The sequence below is a fragment of the Danio rerio genome, chromosome 1, assembly GCF_049306965.1.
Source record: "Danio rerio strain Tuebingen ecotype United States chromosome 1, GRCz12tu, whole genome shotgun sequence".
NCBI classification, from domain to species: Eukaryota; Metazoa; Chordata; class Actinopteri; order Cypriniformes; family Danionidae; genus Danio; species Danio rerio.
The window spans coordinates 59134743-59158941 of NC_133176.1; the positions used below are offsets into that span (position 1 = coordinate 59134743).

The 24199-nt window shown below is 39.8% G+C and overlaps 1 protein-coding gene across 6 annotated transcripts; it reads left to right on the forward strand.

The window, feature by feature from the left end:
* Positions 1–1065: 1065 nt before the first annotated feature.
* LOC141375099 (adhesion G protein-coupled receptor E3-like) lies at positions 1066–21820 on the forward strand. Of its 6 annotated transcripts, XM_073906563.1 has the most exons (20): positions 1066–1548; positions 3466–3576; positions 3667–3687; positions 5260–5316; positions 5588–5977; positions 7369–7422; positions 10399–10785; positions 12962–13018; positions 13121–13146; positions 15458–15529; positions 15645–15876; positions 18884–19000; positions 19126–19307; positions 19417–19584; positions 19659–19862; positions 19942–20174; positions 20321–20387; positions 20474–20565; positions 20645–20807; positions 21043–21820. In XM_073906563.1, the coding sequence occupies exons 2-20, from the start codon at positions 3549–3551 to the stop codon at positions 21100–21102; spliced, it is 2610 nt and encodes an 869-aa protein (XP_073762664.1). In that variant the 5' UTR covers positions 1066–1548; positions 3466–3548; the 3' UTR covers positions 21103–21820. The 6 variants fall into 6 exon arrangements, with proteins under 6 accessions (XP_073762664.1, XP_073762668.1, XP_073762666.1 ...); XM_073906567.1 differs by lacking the exon at positions 13121–13146 and having other exon boundaries at positions 1492–1548; XM_073906565.1 differs by lacking the exons at positions 1066–1548; positions 5260–5316; positions 5588–5977; ... (1 more) ...; positions 10399–10785; positions 13121–13146.
* The last annotated feature ends 2379 nt before the right edge of the window (positions 21821–24199 follow it).

The window sequence follows — 24199 nt, forward strand, 5'->3', positions numbered from 1 at the left end:
CACTAATGCGTTTTAGTTTGAAAATGCATAAGTTTTGCTACGGTTATGCCATCCGTCCACACTACGCAGAGTTTTCGAGTGCCAAAAAGGGAGCGTTTTGGAAATGCTGTTTTCATTGTGAAACGCTGCTGCTCCGTCTCAGAGTGGATGGGGGAAAACGGAGACATCTGAAAACGGAGGCGGGGCTGCTGAGATTCGCTACCTGATTGGGGCTTTTGTGTCATTGTGTATCCTTCCCTTATTCGTCAAGCCCCTATCACATGACTATAACACATGGCTTTAACACTACCGGGAGACAGCAGACCAGCCTTCACTGTAAACAACATAGGCACAGAAATGGGAGCATTGTTTGCACTATTGTCTGTTTTAGGCGCCATTGTGCAGTTATTCATTTGTTACGTTTAGTAACAACTCGACCTCGTCGTCTGTCCACAAAAAGACCTCTCTTGCTTTCTTTGCCATCGTGTTTAATGTTCAACCAGCGTTTGTTGACTAACAATAACCAAATGCCGAGCGAGACACATGCTTCCTGTTTATACTAGAACGCGCATGCCCAGAGTGTGCGAATGGTCACGTGATATATGTTTTTGGTGGCGTAGTGTGGACGGAAATAGAAATGCTAGGTGAAACGCTAGTGTGGACGTGGATCGTTTTTGATCTAAAACACCGTTTTAAAACTAAAACACACTAGTGTAAACGGGGCCTTAGAGGTGTTCTCTCAATGACAGATGCCCACAGAAGTAAATGGGAATCACGCTTACACCAAAATGAATAAATATGATTCTTCAACTGGTTCTTAATCTTCTCATTGGATGGCAGAACTTGGATATAAACAAATGCTATTGGCTATTTTTAAAAGGAGGAGGGGCAAATTTATATTTCTCAATATGGTCACAGCCTCCTCTCCCCATTTTAGGGTGGATGTCTTGACAGCAACAAAAGGACTAAAACTGTTATTTTAAAATATTCAGGCAAAAAAATGCTAAATAAAGAACGATCTCGCAAAACGGTTAATGTCTAACTCATCTGTCTAAAATAAAAACCGTCTCTCTTTACTTTACTGGCAGACTAATGAACAGGAAAAATTATTTCACAAAGATAAAATTCCTACCTCATCTGCATGCCTTCCAAAATATGAGAACTTTTCAAGATTAGCTAATTAAATATTCTAATTTTCTACATAATTGTGAATTAGAAAGACAAGCTAACAAAAAAAATCATTAAAACAGTCTACTTTATAGGCTTTACTTAAAACACTCAGAGCTTAAGCCCTTTAACACATACCTGTAGTGTCATCTGCTGTAAATACATAAATGATTTATCCGCATAATATAAAACGTAATCGTACATTTTCTAAAATTAGATTACAGTGGAACTGGACATTGTTTTAAATTTGAATTTGAAACAATGCAGATCATAGTCGGAACTTGGGAACATATTTCCATGAACAGACAACATTTTAATATACAGCACAACACAGTCAGGTAGTGTATTAGTTAAGCAGTCTATCTGGTCAGTCGAGGATCACTCAATATCAGCTCATATCAGGTAAGATGTACTTTTGTTCAGTATGGTCTTTATCAGTCTCTGTAAATCAAATACGCTTCAGCAGGTGTTTTTCTGTGCTGTTGTGTTGATGTGTGATCATGTTTACTGTAAAGGCAGTGCAAAGAGGAGACATCCATGTGGAGATTTGTTTTTTTTTAAATAATACAAAAACAAGAACTCAAGACAAAGCAGGAATTATTTGCTTGTAGATTATTTTTGCTTGTTTTAAGGAAACACCCTTAATTTTGACTTATTATTTCTATATTTTTTGCTTGTTTAGATAATGCTTCTTGATATAAGAAGTTTCAATATCCGGAAGGGGCGTGATGGTGGGAGGGGGAAATGGGTGGAAATGTAAATGGATTCTCATGTATTTTTAATCTTGAAAGCACACTGCAATGGATGTAAAAATGTCTGCATTTACAATCTTTTCATTGAAGCTGTGCGTTGATCATCGGCCTTTATATATAACCTCTGAATCTGCGAATGCATGTGTACGGATGTGCTTCGTATGATAAACTGATCCCAGATCAGCTTCTGTACAGGCCTTTTAAAGTGACACCTTTAAATAAACATGTCGTGGAGATAGATCTGCTTGTTTTTGGGGGCTGTTATCTTAATGTCTATTAATTTCTACTCGTGTTGATGATGCAAATTGCTTATGCCATGTTTATGCATGTTTGTCTTCATGTTCTCCTGCTTGTTTAGGGGAGTTATATACAGTTGAAGTCAGCCTTTATTTAAATTTTTTTTTAATTCATTCATTTTCTTGTCGGCTTAGTCCCTTTATTAATCCGGAGTCGCCACAGCGGAATGAACCACCAACTTATCCAGCAAGTTTTTTTACGCAGCGGATGCCCTTCCAGCCGCAAGCCATCTGGGAAACATTCACACTCATACACTACGGACAATTTAGCTTACCCAATTCACCTGTACCGCATGTGTTTGGACTGTGGGGGAAACCGGAGCACCCGGAGGAAACCCACACGAAGGCAGGGAGAACATGCAAACTCCACACAGAAACACCAACTGAACCGAGGTTCGAACCAGCGACCTTCTTGCTGTGAGGCGAACGTGCTACCCACTGCGCCACTGCCTCGCCGTTGTTAAATGTTTCCTAAATGATGTTTAACAGAGCAAGGAAATGTTCACAGTATGTCTGATAATATTTTTTCTTCTGCAGTCTTAATTGTTTTATTTCAGCTAGAATACAAGCAGTTTTTAATTTTTTTAAAACCATTTTAAGGTCAAAATTATTAGCCGCTTTAAGCTATATATTTTCAATAGTCTAAAGAACAAACCATCGTTATGCAATGATTTGCTGACCTTAATAAGCCTTTAAACGTCACTTTAAGCTGTATAGAAGTGCCTTGAAGAATATCTAGTCAAATATTATTTACTGTCATCAAAGATAAAAGAAATGAGTTATTAAAACTATTATGTTTATGAATGTGTTGGAAAAAAATCTCTCCGTTAAATAGAAACTGGGGCAAAAAATAAACGGGGCTAATAACTCTGACTTCAACTGTATATATGATGCTTGCAGCAGCATGTTATATTCTCAGATGGCATGTCTGTGAATATACTGGCAGTAGCAGGTCTCAGAACTTGCTCCGCCATAATAATTAAAGCAGCAGCAGCGTAGCAGATCTATACCGCTAAGAACAAACACATCAACATTCCCATATGCATTAATTGCAATACTAAATCTGACAGTGGTTCTGACAGAACTTGCCATCGTGTTCCTGTTGTTTTCATGTGTTAACACTGTGTTAGTATATCATTTCATGTATATAGTGTTTTATTGACCACCTTGAAAACAGAAGATCATTTAAAAGCAGCTTCATTTTTTTAATCTCTAAGTCTTGTAATAAGTGAATGTTGAAAAATAACTGGATTTGTGTTTTAAACAAAAAGGACACGATCTTAATCATGGATCAGTGGAAGGTTGTCGTTTGATCGGGCTTTTGGAGAAAGAGAAATGAATCAGACTGTCAAAAATGGCAATGGCTTCCTCTCTTCATGAAGGTGATTTATTTTTTTAAACTGCGGTCATATTGCAACACAATCCAATATAGTTTTTAAAATTGTATTTCTGATCCTGATATTTCATGACAGGTTTCATCTTTGGTGTGCTGTGTAAGTATATCGTTGTTGTGTGTTTTGTCTGTTCTATGTTTGTTTTTAGCCTTCACAGTGATGTAGTGACTGGGTAAACGCAGAGATGTATAGTAACAAAGTAGAACTACTTCACTACTGTACTTAATTACTTTAAGGCATTATCTGTACTCTACTGGAGTATTGTTTTTTTTTTCTTCTACTTCCACTTTTACTCAAGTACCTATTTTCCATGAGTTTAATACTTTTACTCTGATAGTTTTTTCAAGAGTTCACACTTAGCTGATGATTGATTATAAGCAAGTTTGGCATGCTGTCCCGGGAGAGTTTTGAGCCCAAAGGTTCTTGAGCCCTGGGCTCCCTCCCGTTTAGAGGGCGAGAGGGGAGCATTGAGCTCAGGTAGATCTCGACAACTCCCCCTTGATAAAAACTGATGACTAAAAATTTAATGCTATTAAAAGATATGCTGCATGGTGAGAGATTAACTGTAGTGCAAAATGTAGATTGATCAATTTACTTCTTGTGCATGTTTTTGGAATGTGGGAGGAAACCGGAGGACCCGGGGAAAACCCACGCAAGCACGGGAAGAACATGCAAACTACACAGAAACGACCACCGGCCTGTTAAAGGACTAGAACCGGTGACGTTCTTGCTGTGAGGCGACAGTGCTAATCACTGGGCCACCGTGCTGCCCCATGGAGGGAAAGGTGAAAAGTTAGGGGTGGAAGGTAGGATTCTTCAAATTGAAGATGACTTTAGTGAAAAACCCTGACTCTTTATAGTGGGTTAGGAATGGCCTGATTGGTGGATCATACATGCTAATGCAGAACCAGCCGTGTTCAATCATAATCACGTGCTCCTCTCGAAATTAGTTTATGAATAAACTTTACTTATGTGCAGCATCGTTACTAGGGGTGTCAAAATTATTAATATCGGTTCAGTAATAGATCATAACTTATTATTACATATAGAAGTCATTTATCTCCAATGCGCGATGTTGCAATACTATGGTGAAGGAGGCAAGCGTGAGTAAACACTTTTACTACAGTGAAGGCGACACAGCACACGACCCGCTATTTCACTATTAGGGAGAAATGCTGTAAAACTCCATCTTTACCTCTCTCTCTCTTACTTTGGACATTTGACCCGCTGCGCTGGCCTGTTTGTGAGGTAATTTTTCCTCTCCTTTCGGCTGTTAAAGCGATCCTTTTGGATCCAGACACTAGCGTGCCTGTGGTGTGAGATTTCTCCACTGTGTCTATGAGGGATTACCTGTAATAACCGCATATTATACTTAATATATATATATATATATATATATATATATATATATATATATATATAAAACTTCTACTCAAGTCACTTTTTGATAGAGTGCTTGTACTTTTACTTAAGTCTGGGTCTCTAGTACTTTATACATCTCTGGGTAAACGTCATGCCGCTTGATGTATTGATTGATCAATATCCGTAAATGATGATTTTTGAGTTGCATGCTTGTTAAAATGGCCCTCAGATTCAGTTTAATTTGTTCTTCAGTTTCTTATATTTCTTCGGGATCTTTGTAATTTGTTGATTTATGTGACCATTTTTCAGATATCTTGACACACAATTTATCTTCTATTACAACCACGGCAGAGACCACTACAAATGGTAATAAATTGTTTTTAACTTCAGCCTTCGTCTCTTTTTAGCTTTGAATTGACTCCTTTTACCATTAAAATCTTGAACAATTTAAACATGCCTGATGCTGGTTAATGTTTTAATATTGTCCAAATGTTTGAAATATGTTGAATGTGGATGACTTCTACTAATATTTATGTGTATCGTGTAACTTAGTAGTATTTTCCAATGCACTTCTCATTTTTGTATTTCATAGTAAAGAGTACAATTACATGTCCATCTCTAATATTTTTTATAACAGCTAGTCTGACTGACCCCTGTTACAACTACACAATTCTGAATGATTCCTGGAGATCTGTCAACAATACAGATTATTTACTTCATTTAAACTTTAAATGTGACACCTCGTTCTCATGGAGCGGCTGGTATCGGCTCTTCATTAACAGTCAGAGTGCTCATGTGCCAGACACGTGTGTTGAAAAAGGACACTGTGGCTCTACTACCCCACTGTGGATTTATGGTGGACACCCAACAGTAGAGGATGGAGTCGTCACTCGAGATGTCTGCGGTCACTGGGATAATTACTGCTGCTTTTTCTGGTCTTATCCCATTAAAGTCAAAGCCTGTCCGGGAAATTATTATGTCTATGAGCTTCCTAGTCCAGCTGTGTTTTGTTCAGGATACTGTACAGGTAATTATATTTACATGAGATCCTTCTAAATTTAATTATAATTATATATATTTAATTATATTTACATGAGATCTTTCTACATTTAAGGCCCTATCATACACCCGGCGCAGTGTGGCACAAGATGCGGCGCAGTAGTCTTTTGGTAGTTTCAGCTTGGCGCAAGAGTGGTTTTGAGGCGTTGCGCTACGCTGTTTAAATAGCAAATGCATTAGCGCTCATTTGTGCGCCCATAGGTGTTCTGGTCTAAAATGGACGGCGTTCTGAGGCGGACCGCTGGCGCGTTGCTATTTTGAGAAACTATAATAGGTTTTTCATTAGACCAAAACTAACTCGGTCTAAACTCCGGCGCAGAGTTGCGCCTTGCTTACAAACTGCTTAATACACACGAGAGCAACAGGCAAATATCTTTACATATGAAAAATGTAAATATTAAGGATATATATAGGATATAATAAGAATAGATATAGAATATAAATATAAAGGATTAAAATATTACAAAACATATTATTTTCTACCCTATATAAATATGAAAAATCACTGCTTTTATGTCTTCTTCATCTCGGGAGGCTTTTTCAGTTCATTCATAACAATTTGCTTTTGTATAATGTAATTATTATTAGCAGTATTATTTATTATATCCATATTTATATTTGTTTTATTAAAAACAAGCTTAGATTTGCCCACCTGTCAGGTTTTAGACCATATGGGGCACAGCATGTGTTTTAGGATATAACTCAGGTTTTTGAAGACATTTTGTTATCATTATTCATTTATTCGTTTGCTGGAAATTAGAACTGAATTTAGAAATAGTTTAGAAATGAATATTTGCGCTTAACAAACAAAATTATTTATTTATAGACTAATTAATGTCTGTGCGTAAAGGTTTCCCGATCCAAGAGCGAATGTGAAAGTGATCCATTATCTTACATTCTCACAGTAGATGCTCTGTTTAACAGTTTTCTGTTAATTAACTGTGAACTGTTTGCTTGTGAAATGCTAATTTTTTCCACTTAGACTTACTTTACGTCCTGTAAATAGCGAATGCGCTCTTGGCGCGACGCAGCTGACTCTTAAAGGGAATGGGAGATGAGACTGTAATTGGTTTATTCTCAAAACACACCTATAACTCATTAAGAAAATAAACTCAACCCTTTTAGACCATGCGCTATGGCGCAAAGCAGGTTTTCCCGTCCTTAAATTAGCAAAAAATGCGTTCTGACACGCCCTGAAAGCGTTTGCGCCCTGCGTTTTGTGCTCTACGCATGAACCGTCAAAATAGAGCCCTTAATATCTATATTCACAGTGTATATATGTGTGTGTGTGTGTGGGGGGGGGGGGGGGGGTATATATACATTTTCTTTTCATTAATCATTATTTATTCAAACTTTCAGATGTTGGCAGTGTTTCCACAAGCTCTGCATCTGTCACAACAGCCACAGTCACTGGTAATATAACACAATGTTCTCTATTGTTTTTGTTTTTGCATTTCTTTTCTTATATATAAAAACCTGCACAAAATTTGTATTTATTTTTTTCCTTTATTTATTTTTTGTTTTATCCACAATATCCCCATAGTGCACAACAAAGCATATTTTTGGTTTTGAACTTAAAAAGACAACAATTAAGCCACGACATAACAATAAGACGGTGACAGCTAGATGCTGTTTGCTCTGTAGGCAAATAAAAATTAGAGGCTGTTTATACATTGAATTACAGCCTTCAGCAGATGTTTTTATCTAAAGCAACTTACACATACTCTGAGCAGTGGGGCTTTGGTGCCTTGCTCAAGAGAATCAACTCAGCCGTTGTATTATAGTTGATATTTATTTATCTCCTTATCAACAATCCCTGCTGTTTTCAGGATTCTAACATGCAATCTTTGGATTCCAATTAACCCAACCATTAGATCATGGCTAATTCTAAAATAAGTAAAAATAGTAGTAGTAGTGTAGTACTAGTAGTAACATTGTGCTATTTGAAGGTATTCACAAAAAAAAAATTAATCTTATATAGGCCCAATCCCAATTTTTCCACTTAGCCCTTTCCCTTACCCCTACCCGTCGCTTTGTGCGTTTACTTGAAGGGGTAGAGGTGTCCCAATTCTCTTTAGCTTGAAGGTGTACGGCTAAGGAGAAGGGCTAGATAGCCCTTGAAACAGAGATTTCCCAGGACCGCACTTGAAATAAAAGGGTACGACAATTTTCCAGAATACACCAGCCACAGTATTTTTATGAATTCTTACAACAAACAAACACATGTTTTAATATATTAATAACCGTGTTCACATTTTATTGTGAACCACTAAAATAAAAAATGCAAAACTTTGCTATCTATAACGTTAATGCCTTTAAATAACTCCTGTATGGTAGTAACAAAAAACAAAATGCTTTAACATCTGACACTCGAATCCCCTGTCAGAAAAGTCTAGGGCAAAGATGCCCAAAGTATGGCCTGCGGGTCAAAGTTGGACCATTGTAACCTTTAATTTGGCTCACCATCCCATCTAATGGCCTACTCACACTATGGTATCTGAACTGTGCCCAGGCCCGTTTCCCAGGTCGTTTAAGAAGTGTGAGTGCACTGAATCGGGCTCAAGCACGGTTCACTTGGCCGGCCCTGGCCCGGTTGGAGGAGGTGGGCCTGAACGCGATTCACTTGGTCTTTGGCGCGGTACGCTTGTATGTGAGTGCAAAACGTGCCTGAGCCCGAAACTAAAAGCGAGACGTGACTTTTAAGGGACTGTTTCATATGGATTAATTAATCATTCTTACTGTTCAGTGAACGCAAACTGCCGTAGTTTATTAAAGACTCAAACCCCTCACTGCATGACAGCTGCACCTTCAGCAAACCTCCTAATTCCTGTAGGACGAGGACTTTATGATTGTTTATGAGCGTCAAAAGTGGCTGATCTGTTCAGCGAAATATTTGACTGTGTGGTCACCGCATTTTAAATGACTAAAGCAAAATAGCTAAAGAAATCTCTACTGTGCTGAGCGAGAGCGCTTCTCTACTGAACAGCGCATCATCGATGACGTAAGCGTGCCCAGGCCCGAATGTAATGTGAGTGCGGGCCGTCAGGGGAGACGGGAAGAGGGACAAGGCAACCGTACATAGTGTGAGTAGGCCCTGAGAAGAGAGTGAGAAATGATGGAGAGAGTTGGGGGAAATGCCTTTAAATAGCCTTTTTTATTTGTTTGTTTTTTTGCTGAGCTACAAAAAAGCAAACTGAAATTAAATGTTTAAATGAATCTGAGTTTTCTAGTTATTTTTAAAAATTATTAAATAAATAAGGAAATTACCCATGGCAACTATATTTACCTTCGGCCCACTAGCCCCAATCAAATTTGTTTTTTGGACCTTTTTATGAAAAAGTTTGGCCATCCCTGGTTTAGGGGTTGGGAATGAGCTTTTTACAGTGTCTGGTATAACGTTAACGCTCTCCTCTTGTGTTTACATTAATTTATTAGAATTATCATTATGATAACCTTTATTTTATCAGGAAAAGCACATTGAGATCAAAAATCTTTTTACAAGAGTGTCCTGGCCAAGATTAGGCAGTATACAGTTCACATAGATTTAACCGGAGACAGAGTGATGAAGCCATTTATGATATGGGGATGGTTAGGAGGCCATGATGGACAGAGGCCAGTGGGCAGATTTGGCCTGGATGCCAGGGTTAAACCCCTACCCTTTTCCGAAGAACATCCTGGGATTTTTAAAGACCACAGAGAGTCGGGAGCTCGGTTTAACGTCTCATCCGAAAGATGGCACCCACTGAGCAGTATAGCGTCCCCATCACTATACTGGGGCATTAGGACCCACACAGACCGCAGGTTGAGCGCCCCCTGCTGGCCTCACTAACACCACTTTCGGCAGCAACCCAGCTTTCCCCTGTGGTCTCCCATCCAGGTACTGACTAGGCGCAGCCCTGCTTAGCTTCAGTGGGCGACCATTATTATTATTATTATTATTATAATTATTAATAACATATTAAAACAAATAACAGGTAACATCATTCATCCATCAAAACACACATATAATGAAAGTTAAAAACGTATTTAGAACATTTACAGGTAAATGTTTCAAACTCCAAATCATTTAAAATCTTTTTAAAAGCATGTTGTGAAACCAACTCTTTAAACCACAGCTTTGTTTGGAGGTTATTTCATGCAAAAGATGCTGCATATTTAAAAGATGAATATGGCCACGGTGCAAATGCACAGTACAGTTACAAGCTTATAGCCACATTATATCATCATGATAACATGATATTGATTTCCTGAAGATAAATACCAAAAGGTAACGCAACTGGAATAACTATAGCAATTGTCGATCACATATGAGGTATAAGCTTGCGATAGGGGTCAAATTTGAAGCCCTGCATATATATATATATATATATTTGCATATTTCTGTTGCAGCTTATCCCTTTGCTGACCCCTGCCATAACTACACTGTGCTGGATAATTTATGGAGAGCCAACAGCAGTCAGCCAACAAAATCAGTCTCCATGTGTGACCGATCAGTCTCCTGGAGCGGCTGGTATCGGCTCTTCATTAACGGTCTGAGCGCTCAGATCCCAGACACATGTGTTCAGAAGTTCAGTTGTGGCACTGATACTCCACTGTGGATTCGTGGTGGACACCCAACAGTAGAGGATGGAGTCGTCACTCGAGATGTCTGCGGTAACTGGAAAAATTACTGCTGCTATTACGGCTCTTTTCCTATTCGAGTCAAAGCCTGTCCAGGAAATTATTATGTCTATGAGCTGCTTAAACCAACTACCTGTAATTTAACCTACTGTGCAGGTAATTCTATTTACTTCAGTTGTTTCTACACAATCATAATTTGTGTCTCTGTGCATTTGTCTATAATTAAGAATCAAGATTATTTCACGTTTAATTGATTAGCACTATTTTCTTGAGTTTACAGATAATGAATCTGATCAGTTAGACATTATTGTCATATCAATGATTTGTAGTATACACGTTGTTGTTTTAGTAAATTAATTATAAATGTTTTATATGGGGTAGCATGGTGGCCTCGCAGCAAGAAGGTTGCTGGTATGATGATACTTGTAGAAGTAGAACTGATTTGTTAAGTTTTAATTATTATTGGGGCTCAATCATTAAATTTTCATGAGCAGGGGTGCCCAAACTCGGTCCTGGAGGGCCGGTGTCCTGCTTAGTTTAGTTCCAACCCCAATTCGACACACCTGGGCTAGCCAATCATTGTTTGCGTTTCCCAAACAACAATGTAACTCGTGGCTGAACAATCATAGTACAATCTTCGTTTGGGGAAAATATCAATGTAGGGACGAGTGTTTCCCAAATAGTTTCTCTGTTGCAGATCGATCGTTTGAACCATGTTATTTATAACATAAAAAGTCTTTGCATCTTTAGAGAAAAACCCAATAATTTTTTGTGCAAATTATATTGTTTCACACAATAAAAAAATCTTATATTAGATTTAGTAAAAAAATAATAATAAATGCACCCGTTTTCCATATTAATTAAAATATATGTACATGACACATATAGGAACTATATGTTTCCTTTACAAATGTTATTGAAAATAGCCTATTCTATATAAAAATCACTTAGCTAACACATATTCTACTCTCATATATAAATCATATAAATCGTCGATGGCTGTAGGCCTAATTTACATTAGGTTATTTATTAAGAAATGAAAAAATCCTATTTAATGATAATCAACATCATTACTGTTATTATTCAGTAGGGTATTGTTTATTTATTTTTTATGTTTTGAAAAGTCAACTTTTACAATTTGACACACATAAACCACTGCAGAAATGTTCTTACCAGCAGGCCCATGTCACATACAGTACATACACATTTCTTAATAAATAAGCTACTATAAATTTAGAAGCATTAATGTATGGTAATGTAGCATTAATAACGTATGAGATATTTTTTGTTTTTACAAGCTTTGAAAACATAACATAAATTTTGCTTTTTATTAATAGATCACCTATAGCTTTCGCCATGAGGCTGTGTTCAAAATGGCATAAATGATTTCAAAGTGCACTACGAAGGGAGCAAAATTGTCAATATGAAGATCGCTAAAACTGAACTGTGAAAATACTTTGAAAGCAAATTACACCTAAGAGAGATGACTTAAATGCTGTTTTTTAAAATCATTCCAAGTTTAAATGTTAGAATGTTCTAAATGAATACAGCATAGGGGAGATAACGGAATAGAACACAGCCATGAACTGTGCCTCTAACTACAGCTCTACAGGTGTAGTTACAAGCCTACAAGTTGCGATGCAGTTTGCGAATGTTTGTTGGAACGTTACATTTTGGGAACACAAAAAACAAACTATGCTTGTAACGACGGAACTTGCAATCTTAGTTAGCACAGATGGTTTCAGAAACGCACCCCTGGCAGGAGTGTTGAGGCAAGTTGGAGCTAAACTCTGCAGGAGACAGACTGTCAAGGACTGAGTTTGGGCACCCCTGTTAAGAGTCTTAATGTATTTTATTATTTTTTCTTCATTTTTAGAAAAGTGAAGTTTAACAAACTAATTTCGAGAGGAGCATGAGATATGATTGAGCACGACTGGCTTCTCATTTGTAATCAGTAATAATCCAATCAGAGTGATCCAAGCTTACTATAAATGGATCGTTTTCTCGCTACAGCTCTATCTTCATTTTGGAAGAATCCCCCCTTCCACCCCATCTCCTCCTTTTTTCACTTTTCTAAGTGGGAGCTCTCGAGACCTACTTGATCTCGGATCCCCTTATATGCTTATTGACTGGATGGGAGCCTTGGGCTCAAGTACTGGAGCTCAGGGTTCTCTCCCAGGACAGCATGCCAAACCTGCTATAAACACCAAACATATCTTAATGGGAACTCTTGAAATGTAATTAGTGTAAAGCTTACTTGGCAGTTTTATGTTTAAGGCTTGGCTAATTTGACATGATATTTGTCTGATTGTTTATCCTCATTTGTTTCCAGTTGTTTCTAGCATCACCTCCACCAGTACAACAGTTACACCGCAGACAAGCTTACCTGGTAATGTCTGTAATGTCTGTAGTCATTAAGTGAAACCATGTTTGCAAAGTTTCTATATGCTCATGTTGGTAATTGTGTTCACTTTGATTTCTCTCATTGCAGTTATAACACTGCTGAGTGGATGCGCTGTAAGTTGAGTTAAAGAAATCATAGTTTAATAGGTTAGACAACAGTGTGATAAGTTTTGCATTAGTTTTTGTCTAATCCTCTTAGTTAATGCCGCCTCTTTTCGCAACGCCGCACAACAGAATTTCGCACGCACAAACTTTAATGCGACTGCGTCATTGTCAAATGACATTATGAGGGAATTGCCAGTTTGACCAGTTACTCTAAAAAATAAAAAAAAGGGCGAATGAATTCTTAAGCTGTGGTCACACTGGACTTGTTTCCCCATAGACTTCCATTCATATGCACTCGAATGCGTCAGACCGGAAACGCAGGGTCATGCGTCAAGTTTCACAGGTTTCTGCAGTGCAAAATTCAAGCTTGGTGAACTCTGACCTGCGAAATCGCATCACTTGACTGCGTGAGACCAACCGAGGATCAAAACATGACCTCTCTGGACAGAAATTTAAAACATGGAGCAATCGCTTGCTTTTTTATTGCCAAATAATCTTGTTTAATCCCACCCCTTTTCGTAGCGCCACACAGTAGAATTTCGCACACACAAGCTCTAGTGTGACTGCAGCTTTATAAGTTGGCAAGTGTAGTTTCTCACAGGTGTGGTTGATTATAATCAGCTGAGTACATAACCTGCACCTGAGGGAGAGCAAATCAGATGCAGCTGAAGAGATACCTTCTGCCAAGCTCATTTCTCCAGAGAGCCAACTGTGTGAAGTAAAGCCGGTCTTCTCTTGATTGCTGGGTAGCACCCAACCCGGGCTCATTGTGGAAACGTAGCCCCGCGGACGTTTCTGCAGACCGCGAGATACATCCCGGGAGGTACGTATTCGAGAGTTTTTTGTTTTCGCGGATCTGCAATTTTTATCGCAATTCGGGCGCCTCTCGGGAGCGCGCGCCGTTCGCGTCCGCGCTGTTCTCGAGCGAAAAGCCGCTGGATCAGCCAACACAGTCGCCCTCCTCTTCCTCCTCCTCCTCCTTCCCTAAACTCGAGCGATGGTTTGCAAAAGCCGTCCAGAAAAAAACCAAAAAACAAAGCAAAAGCCCTCGTCTTCGATTTCGACCGCGTTTTCGGATCCCGCCACGTTCTCGCCCTTATTTTTCGGATTCTGTTTTTCATCTTACCTGATTTCTGGAACCGTTGTTCCCCGGACTCGATCCCGGTCGTCGTCCCTGCGGCCGACTCCTCCTCCTCCGGGGCCTCCGCTCCGCCGACGCAATGCAGTGAGCTAAGCGGACAAACTGGTTGCATCGGGAAAGCCCTCCACACGGAGGCGAGCCGTCGGCCGGCGAGCGCGAAGAGGAGGAGCGGAGCGGCGCCACACCGCCCCGCAGCGTTCACTCGAAAAAACTAAACGCTTCCGTACGTACCTCCGGCCACGTAAATCGTGCCCTCCAGAAACGTCCGTGGGGCTACGTTTCCAGAATGAGCTTGGGTTGGTAGCACCAGCCAACTAGAAGGAAGCTAAGCTCCATGTCAAAAGAAAAACAATTGCTGTGCCTTTCTCCTTAATCCAGAGATGCGTGCACTTATTCCGCTCTGCTAGTGAGTCCCTCATCTAGCAAACTTAGAGAGTTCCACCAAGGCCCCCAACACCTGACTTGGTAGAGGAGCAGGGTGCTTGGCCTATTACGTTGCCCGCTATGCCCTCTTGGTCAACCTGCATTTTGGGGATTGGTCCCAGCTAATGTGCTAATCCCATATGGTGCTCCCCCTGTATATGCTCATGTTGTCACTGTGTTTCCCCGTTTGGGTAGCAAGTGGCCTCCACAGTGTCATTCCCCTTTGGGACTGGCATTTTTCCCTTAATGTACTGTTGTATATCTAGAAGTCCCTAGCCTGCAGTTAGCTAAAAGATTTGAATGAGCCACTAAATTTTTAATAATCTCATAATTTGGTAATCATTGCCTGGGAACATTGGAAGGTTGCACCTATTGCTCACACTATTTGCTCAGTTCACCCGCTATTTACATACACTCCCCATAATGTCATTCTAACATATTTTTCTAACATATAATTGTCTGTTGAGTGTTTGATATGCATTCTTTTGTGAGATGATCCTATAGTCTTATGTTCATTAGTCATTGAATTAAAGAATGCAATTAAATCTTTCTTAATTAAGCACCTTATGTAGCTGCTACCATAGAAATTTCATAGGTTTCTTCATGGCATTTTATATTCGGGTTTTCCACACATGAGATATTCCATCACTAAACCATGATTGCATGGCAACTCCAGCTTTTGCTTAATCTACTTTTCAAATGACTTTCGATCTTTCGGTGCATCCCTACCGAATAAAGCTCAGTTGTGTTTTTTAGAGCTCTGGAGGATGTCTTCAAAATGTTCTTGCTCAGATAGAGAACATTACAGCTGAAGTGCTTCCACTGAATGTAAGAGAAAAATAATTAAATCTATGCCATATTCATCTGACATACATTGATAGTTTTATCTTATTGTCTGTCAATACATTCACATGTAATTGTTATTGCTTGATCAATGAATTAGATAGTGACGGACATTTTGGCTATGGCCTTCAATGAATCTGAGAAGATTTCAGTGTCTTCATCATCATCATCATCATCATCGTCATCATCATCATCATCATCAGCATCCGCCAGTCCAGCTCAACTAGCCTCCAGTGGAAACCGTGTGTTAAAAACTAGCGAGAAACTCATTTCAACATTGGTGAAGCGGACAGAAACAAGTGCCACTGTCAGTTTCACTCTTGCAGCTGTAGGTAAGTGGAGACACTGTTATTATTGATGATGAACCTGAGATTATATATCAGAGACTCAATCACTCCAGCTCAGACCTGCTCCTCTTTAACTTGCTCAACTTTAGTAAACATTACACAATGGAAATTGGCAATATTTAATTCATTCTGTCATATACTATGTTTGATTCAGAAACTGATTCCAAAAAAGTGAAAGCACAATTTACAATTACTGGGAATTTAAGGCTGAATGGTTAGGTAGTTGGACTTCCAAAGGTTGCAGGTTCGATTCTCAGTACTGAGAGGAACTGAAGGTTATGGAGTAAATAAATACTCCATCTAAAGGCAAGGACACACCAAGCCGACAGTTGGCAATTGGGCAGATTCAAGCTGGTGGTGGGGTCAGTTCAGCTTGTTGGTTTGGTGTGGTCTACTTGTCACCTCCCATTGGGTTAACATCAGAGCAAGTTGGCTGTTCAAATTTGAAAAAATCTCATGTGCATCAATGCTACAGAAAGTTATAATATGGGGCCCCATTCCCAACTGCCACAAATAACAATACACAAAGACTAGGGATTCACACAACAGAGGTTTATTGAATGACGCACAGGAAAATAACAGAACCCAAAGTGGTAAGCAGAGATCAGATACAGTTAACTTCCTTTTGATTTTTTTGCAGTGTTGGTTGATCAACCAAGAAAAAAAGGCAGATAAATCAATAGAGGGAAGGGATCTGGTAGGAAGCTGTGATCTGTTTTGTGGGTGTGGATTATTAGAATTCATGATCTGACCAACCCAGAGGCAGTACTGTTATATCGTTGCAAGTCTATGAAGGTTCTCACTCAATTTATGTGCTCAGTAAAGTCATCTATGTGAAAAAAAAGGATTACTGGCACCAGATACTATGGATGGAGAAACAGTGGACTGAGCATATGTGGCTTGAACAAAGAGATATGAAATGAAGGGAAGATATGATATTGTAATGAAAGTTTGACATACTAACTTTATCTGCTTCTGAATAGTGAAAAGACCAATAAGGTGGGAACCTACTGCAGGAGTATCAGAGTTTGATGTCTTTTGTCGAGAGCCAGACACTTGTGCAGGGTAGTGTAAGGAAGTTGTCCCTTGTTGAATATCATCATATTGCTTTTTTAACATGAACATGGGCAATTCCCAAGACCCTCTCATTCTCTTGGAATTAGTGATCAAGTGCAGGGGCATCTTATAGCTCCCCTTGCTAGAGGAAGAGTGGTGATTCATAGTCCAAATGTGCACAGGAGTAGTGTTGAGCTGGTGGACTCTTTGCTGAGTTCTGTGCATGATCTGTCTAAGGTAGGTAACCGCTTCAAGTCTGTTGATGGTTCTGTAAGTATCTTATTTTTAGTCAAGCCCTGTAGAATTACTGTAACTATGCAAAAGAAAAAGCTTGCCATATTCAGGTTATTAACTGGGAATTTCGGTTGGATGCAATATATTTGGGAATTACAAAAGAGTTGATAGAAGAGAATCTCTGCTGTTTCCAAAGCTGTAAGTTATTCAAAGACTGGAATGCGCTTGCATATCCACAATTGCCAGAACACAGATTTTGGTATTAGAAGAGAATTGGTCGGTGATGAAATTAGTTCCCAGATGGGACCTAGGTCAAAGGGAATGGGTAATGAAAGCAGAGGAAAATGAGATTTTCTAGGCAGTTTTCAAACAAGACTTGACAGTGAATGAGTGGAGAATATATGGAAGTGTTGATAATTAGATTTTATATTCAAGTGAAGGAGTACATGGAGTTCCAGGATTTGGTGCACACAATGACTGGTGACTGGCTAAGTGACTCAATATAAATGTTGAGGTGTTTTAGACATGGCACAGACTTTAGATGTACATGGTGATACTGCCGGTCATTTAAGGCCACCAGTAGTGGAGCTTGAGTAGTGAGAGGGTTGATCTGCAATCTGGGTGTCCAGAGCCTGGTACTTCATCAAGGTGTCTAAATGTCATTCAATGGTACAGACAATGAGCTTGGACTGGACAATGGTTTCAAGTCCACTGTTATCATCAGGAGAGTATTTGAAAAAGAGGGCCCGTAGAACTTGGTGAGGGATAAGATGTTTTCACATCATTCAAGTATTTATGATCAGCGATGGCTGTAAAGGGATGTCATGCCCCCTCCAGCCAGTCTCACCACTCTTCCAGGGTGATGGCCAGGAGTTCTTAATTGCCAATGGAACATTTTTTCCAAGAGATAGTTTCCTGGACAAGTATGTGCAAGGGTGGAGGCATGGAAGACCACCGGACTACTTTCAAGGGAGCAGAAGGTCTGGATAATGTAGCAGGAGGGCCGTGCATTTCTTTTAGTAGCTGGATTGTTTTGTGGGCAGCAAGGTTCCAAGTGAGGGTCTCTGAATTTCCTTTTAGGAGTGAGGTAGCTGGAAAGGTAATGATACTGAAACTGAATGTAACATTTACAATTACGCATTTAGCAGATGCTTATATCTAAAGCGACTTACACCTGTGAACACACAACCAGGGAGCAGTTGGGGGTTCGATGCCTTGTTCAAGAGAATCGCCTCACCTGTGGTACTAAGGGGGATATTCCCATCAACAAACCCTGCTGGTTCTGGGACTCGAACCTGCGACCTTTGGATCACAAGTAACAACTAACAATTAGGCCATGGCTGCAGAAATTGGCAAAGCCCTGGAATCATTGTAACTCTTTCACTCTGTGGTTATTGAAGGAAGGATTGGAGAGCGTTTGTCTTATAGGTTGTCGGTCAAGCCCATTCAACTGTGTGGAGCACACTCCAAATTGCACAATGTTTTCAGAAGTAGGGTGTGGTTATAAGGTGTCTGGTGCATATGGAGTGGAAATGGTGTCTTCTACATGTAGCTTGTCAAACCCACTAAACATTGCACAATGTTTTCCAGAAATAAGGAGTGTTGGTCAGAAAGTGGTGCATATTGAGAGCGAGAGAGATGATGATGATGATGATGTATATATAATAAATTATAACATAACATCGTGTTTGTTGGTAATCAGAGGGACAAGTCTTCATGGTTGGACCACAGGTGACCTTAGATAAAATCCCTCAACTTACCACAACAAATTCTTCTGTAGACATCGATCTTATTGGCATCGCCAAGAACAGCAATGAAAGTAAGTTAATTGTTTGGTGTATGTTTTCTTAATGTATAATCAAGACATTACCACAAAACCAGATTTATTTTTGACAATTGTTAATTAAATAGTTTTGTATGTAAGCATCTGTTTCTGTCTCACAGAATCTGCTGCTGTGGCTTTCATGAGCTACACCACAATGGAGAATCTACTGAAGGCCGACTTCTTCAACACAACTAATGACACCATTAAAACCATGATGTCCACTGTGATCTCAGCTACTCTTCCCAAAACCAGCAACACTGCACTCACCAAAGCAGTCAACTTCACCTTCAGACACATCAGAGTGAGAGACTGAAATGTGTTTTAGTCCAACATCAGCACTGATCAACATCTGAACACATCTAATATTCACTCTGCTCATATTTTCTGCTTGTTTCTTCTTCTTCTTGCAGGAGTTTGAGCCCAGCGGTTCTCTGTCCTGTGTGTACTGGAATATCAGCGAGTGGATTGTAGATGGTTGTTCTGTGTTAAACAGCAACAGCAGCCACACTGTGTGTTCCTGTGTTCATCTGTCCACATTCGCTCTCATCATGCAGACCAGCAGCAGTCCACCAGAATCGGTACCAGAACATTTCTAGAGAGCATTGAAGAGCAGCACAGATCTGGCACTCATGTTCTCTGCATGTTTTCTCAGAGCGATCTGCTGGATCTGCTGAATCTGGTGTGTGTGATCGTGGGTCTGGTGTTCTTCAGTTTGGCTCTGTTGTCCTTTGCTCTTTGTCAGTGGAGTCCTGGAGTCAATAATGTGGCTCGAATCAACATCTGCATCAGTCTGCTGTCGGCTCACCTTCTGTTGCTGCTCACACAACAGTTCCTGAGCCTCATTCGCCCTCAGCAGGTGAGAATGATGAAGGAGCTCTACAGCTCAGCACAGCCGCACTGAGAATCATCATAACCCTCTCTCTCATGCTCTCCAGGTGTTGTGTGTGGTGATAGCAGGCCTTCTGCACTTCCTCTTCCTCTCCGCCTTTGTGTGGATGTTCATTGAAGCTGTGCTGCTCTTCATCTGTGTCAAGAACCTATCAGAGATCAGCTCCAGACAGAGGGAGGTGCTTAGCAGTGGGTTCCTGTGTGTGATTGGATATTTGGTTGCTCTGGTTGTGGTGTGTGTGTCTATTGGGCTGGTTCCAGAAGGATACGGCAGTGAACAGTGAGTGGTATTGTTCATTGACTGTTTTCTCCTTTCTGATTAAAAATAAATTTGTTAACAATGTCACATTCCAGCTTAAAATCTGTAACTATCTGTTCTTCTATATCAATGTATTAATTTACTATATTGTGTTTTCCTCTAATCAGATGCTGGATTAAATATGATAAAGGGTTTATCTGGAGTTTTCTGGGTCCTGTTTGTGTCATACTAGCAGTAAGTTTTAGTTACAGACATTTTTGTTTCATGACCTGTTCAAATCAACAAAAATCTAAACTGATCATTTCTTAATCTTTCTACAGCTGAACTTGATTCTCTTCATCAGGATCGTCATCATTCTGAAATCAGCTCTCACAAAACTGAACGCTGAAGTTTCACAGACGAAGCAAACCAAGTAACAAACATTCTGAGTTAATCGCTTTCTGAAAATAACAGTTAGTACAGACTAAATCTCCCTTTCTGTTTCTCTGCAGGGTTATGGTGTTTAAAACACTGGGTCAGTTTGTGGTTCTTGGTTGTCCTTGGATTCTGGGTTTCTTCACTAATGGCAATGAGATGCTGGAGATCCTCTTCCTGATCTTGAACTCTCAGCAGGGAACCTTCATCTTCCTGATCTACTGTGTGCTCAATAATGAGGTCAGACATTTTTAATCAAAATCTATATCTATGCTAAAACCTCTGTTTATCTAGGTGTTGTCAGGTGTTCCTACAGCTATCAGTGCTTATCTATTGAGCTAATTTGCACAGTTAAGTAAATCTGGCTGCTAGACTTTTAAAATTTTTGTTTACCTTTTTCTAGTGACATTATCATTGATGAGATTCAGAGCTTAAATTGTTCTCACTCAGCTCTTCTCATCTCATTCTTGTCCAGATCAGGCAGCAGTACTGGAAGTGCTTCACATTTCTGTGCTCTGGACGCAAACAGCGCTGAGCATCATGTTCAGGACAATCCAAGTGATTTAAAAACTAGAGACAGGGTTTTGCATGCTAAATGTCACATGATAAAACAACAGTCAATACTATTCATGTATAACCTGTCAGCTTTTTTATTTCATCTATAAGGATTTAAGATTTCTATGTGGAGGGGAAAAATGTTTACTGACTTCTGAAGAACCGTAACTCTGTACAAGTTTCTGTTTGCTAAAAGAGCGAATGAAATAGATTATTTACTGTTATTTTATTGTGTTAAGCGCAGGGAAACACTTTAGTTTAAGTACCAAAAATCCATTTCCTGCAGTTCTTGACTGTACACAAAGCAGCATTGTGCTTATGAACATTGCTTTACATGTGATTATGCTGAGGCAGGATTAAAGTGTCCTGCCTTTGAAGCTTTTCTGGAACTGTAGGTTTCCCTCAGGGATATAGTCAAATCTAACACACTCCAACCCCAGCACAAATCCAAATATTTGCACAAATCAGTTTCTATTTATCTCTTCTAGTAAAAATATATGATAAATTCTGTTATTTGCATCTTATCTACACTTTGTTGATGTGTATAATGTTACAATTTTATTTCATGGTGTCTGTTGTTATTTGTATTGATGTTATTTGAGATGTATGCACATTGCAATGCTCTAGATTTGCTGATTTATTTGTAGTGTATACGTGGCTTCTCAGTGCACATGCTCATCATAAAGCTCAGCAGTTATATTGTTGTCGTTGTCACTCTCACTCTTGAACAGCAGCTTTGCAAGTTTTGCAAGCCTTTTTTACATTTATAGGTGAAAACATTATAAACTGAAAACAAAGAACCTCTTCTAGGTTAGCTGTCCCCTGTTAAATCCTCAAATTTTCTAAAAAACTGTGAAGCTCAATTAGAAAAACAAGTTAACAAGAGCATTCTGTTCATTAAAAATACATAAAACTTAAGACACTATGCTGATGTTGGACTTAGGGTGCTTTCACACCTACACTTTTGTTTCGGAACGTATCTCGTTTGCCCAGTTAGCGCGGTTCGTTTGGCATATGTGAACAGGGCAATCGCGCTCTGTTCCGCGCCAAAGTAATCGCTCCGAGATCGCTTGAATGAGGTGGTCTTGGCTCGATTGAAACGAACCCTGGAGCGGTTCGATTGTAGTGAGAAAGCGATCCGATCCGAGCGCGGTTATATCACAGTGTTTTATGGATATGTAATAGGCATACGGCTATATGAAGAGAGAATTATGAGTAGGGCGGGAAGTTTCGCGAGTCTCCGGATGCCCGCAAACGAGTGATGATCTCCCGGTAATCTTGCGTCTCCCTCCTGGTCCTCAAATAGGCATCGTCGCGCACCCTTCTCACCCCTCCCCACCGCATCGCACGCGCACCCTGTCAATCACCACCAAACCACCACCTCTCCTGACAGCTGAGCGGGACGCTGCAAAATAAACCCTGACACTCTGACCAATGTGAGGAGAGTAGGGTTGGGCATCTAAGCTATAATGCCGATCCGATACGCATCTCGATACAAAGAATACGATCCGATATATTAGCGATACATTTATGACATATTGCGACACGATACGATTCACACCCATATCACGATACAATGCGATAATTCAGCACTAACTAGTAAATCAAGTTTATGAGATTATGTAAAAGAGGATGCTGTGCCATTGAATGAGTTTGATTATTTATTAACCAAGCAAAACCAAGACTTTTTTTACAAACTGGCTCTTCTCTCAGAGCCAGAGTGTCAGTTTACAGTAGAGGGCCATTTTAGAACATATAGCACATATTATTTAAGTATTTTCAAGATAAACAGTATGTATAAGTGCAATATATATTAAAATATGTATATATTTGCACTCTTTCAACATAAAGGTTGAGCATTGCACAACAAGAATTGTGATTTAACTTTTCAACTATATGAAAACAAGTTTTACAAAGATATATTGTGCCACTGAATATTCAAAACTTAAGGTCATGAACTAGCAGTGTTATGCTGCGTTGAAACATCACTGTCACTGTAAACAACAGGCTAATACAAATATAACAAACCAGCAATCTTCTTGCTGTGAGGTGGTCAAACTACCCACTGTGCCACCGTGACACCCATTATTTTTATCATTATTATTATTAATATTATTATTATTATTATTATAATTAAATAAAAATTAACAGGAGGAGGTGTTTAAAACCGCCTAGTGCGGCAGTATAGAGAGGGCGGCGTCCACAACACCCAGTTATATCCGCGCATAGGGTGGCAGAATAGAGGTCCGCGACACCCGCGCGTCCTCAGTTATATCCGCGCATAGGGCGGCAGAATAGAGGTCCGCGACACCCGAGCGTCCTCAGTTATATCCGCGCATAAGGCGGCAGAATAGAGGTTCACGACACGTCACTTCATTTTCATAACCGGTCACTTTCGTTTTCACATTGGGGTTGAGGGCGGCGTGATCGTCCTCTGCCTAGAGCAGCAGTTCAGCTTGCTCCGGCCCTGCAGATGAACAATGCAATAGCATTCGTTATTGGCGTAGAGCGCACAAAACTTTTGCGCATGGAAAAAAAACTTGCAATGCTTTTCTCACCACCTTTGGAGCTGGTAGCTACAGTTCAAGCAGTGCGAAAGCCGGGGATGTAGGAACACTGGAAGATGCTTTCACAACAACACCGTGGCGCCGCTTCAAGTGAGATTTCAGATTAGTCGTACTTTACCCGCGTATTTTACAGATGCGCGGCACATTTTGCAAATCGCATCTGTCCTGTCAAGTCGTCCATCTTTAAATCCATAATGTTGCCATACTTTAGATTTAAAACTCAGTGGGGAATAAAATGTTTGTTTTGCTTCTCGCGCTTTCTGAGGGCGCTCCACTAGCTTCATCCGCACACCTGATACACTGAGTTGTAGTGTGAGTGTACACATCCGCAAATCCGTTGCTAAGGCTTACTTTATGTAGGTCGATTAAATTATGCGCCAAAAACAGGTTGACAACACTTGTTAATAAATAAAAAATACATTCTATATTAAAAAAATAAGCTGTATCTCGGAAAAACCGATGCATCTCACAAAAACCGATGCATCTCGATTTGCTTCCAAAATTTCATTC

Excerpts from the sequence above, each read along its gene's own strand:
- LOC141375099 (XM_073906563.1), top strand. The coding sequence starts at position 3,549 with ATGGCAATGGCTTCCTCTCTTCATGAAG. Across the intron at positions 20,175-20,320 it reads GAAGGATACGGCAGTGAACA|ATGCTGGATTAAATATGATA; the intron begins GTGAGTGGTATT and ends TCCTCTAATCAG. Across the intron at positions 20,566-20,644 it reads TCACAGACGAAGCAAACCAA|GGTTATGGTGTTTAAAACAC; the intron begins GTAACAAACATT and ends GTTTCTCTGCAG.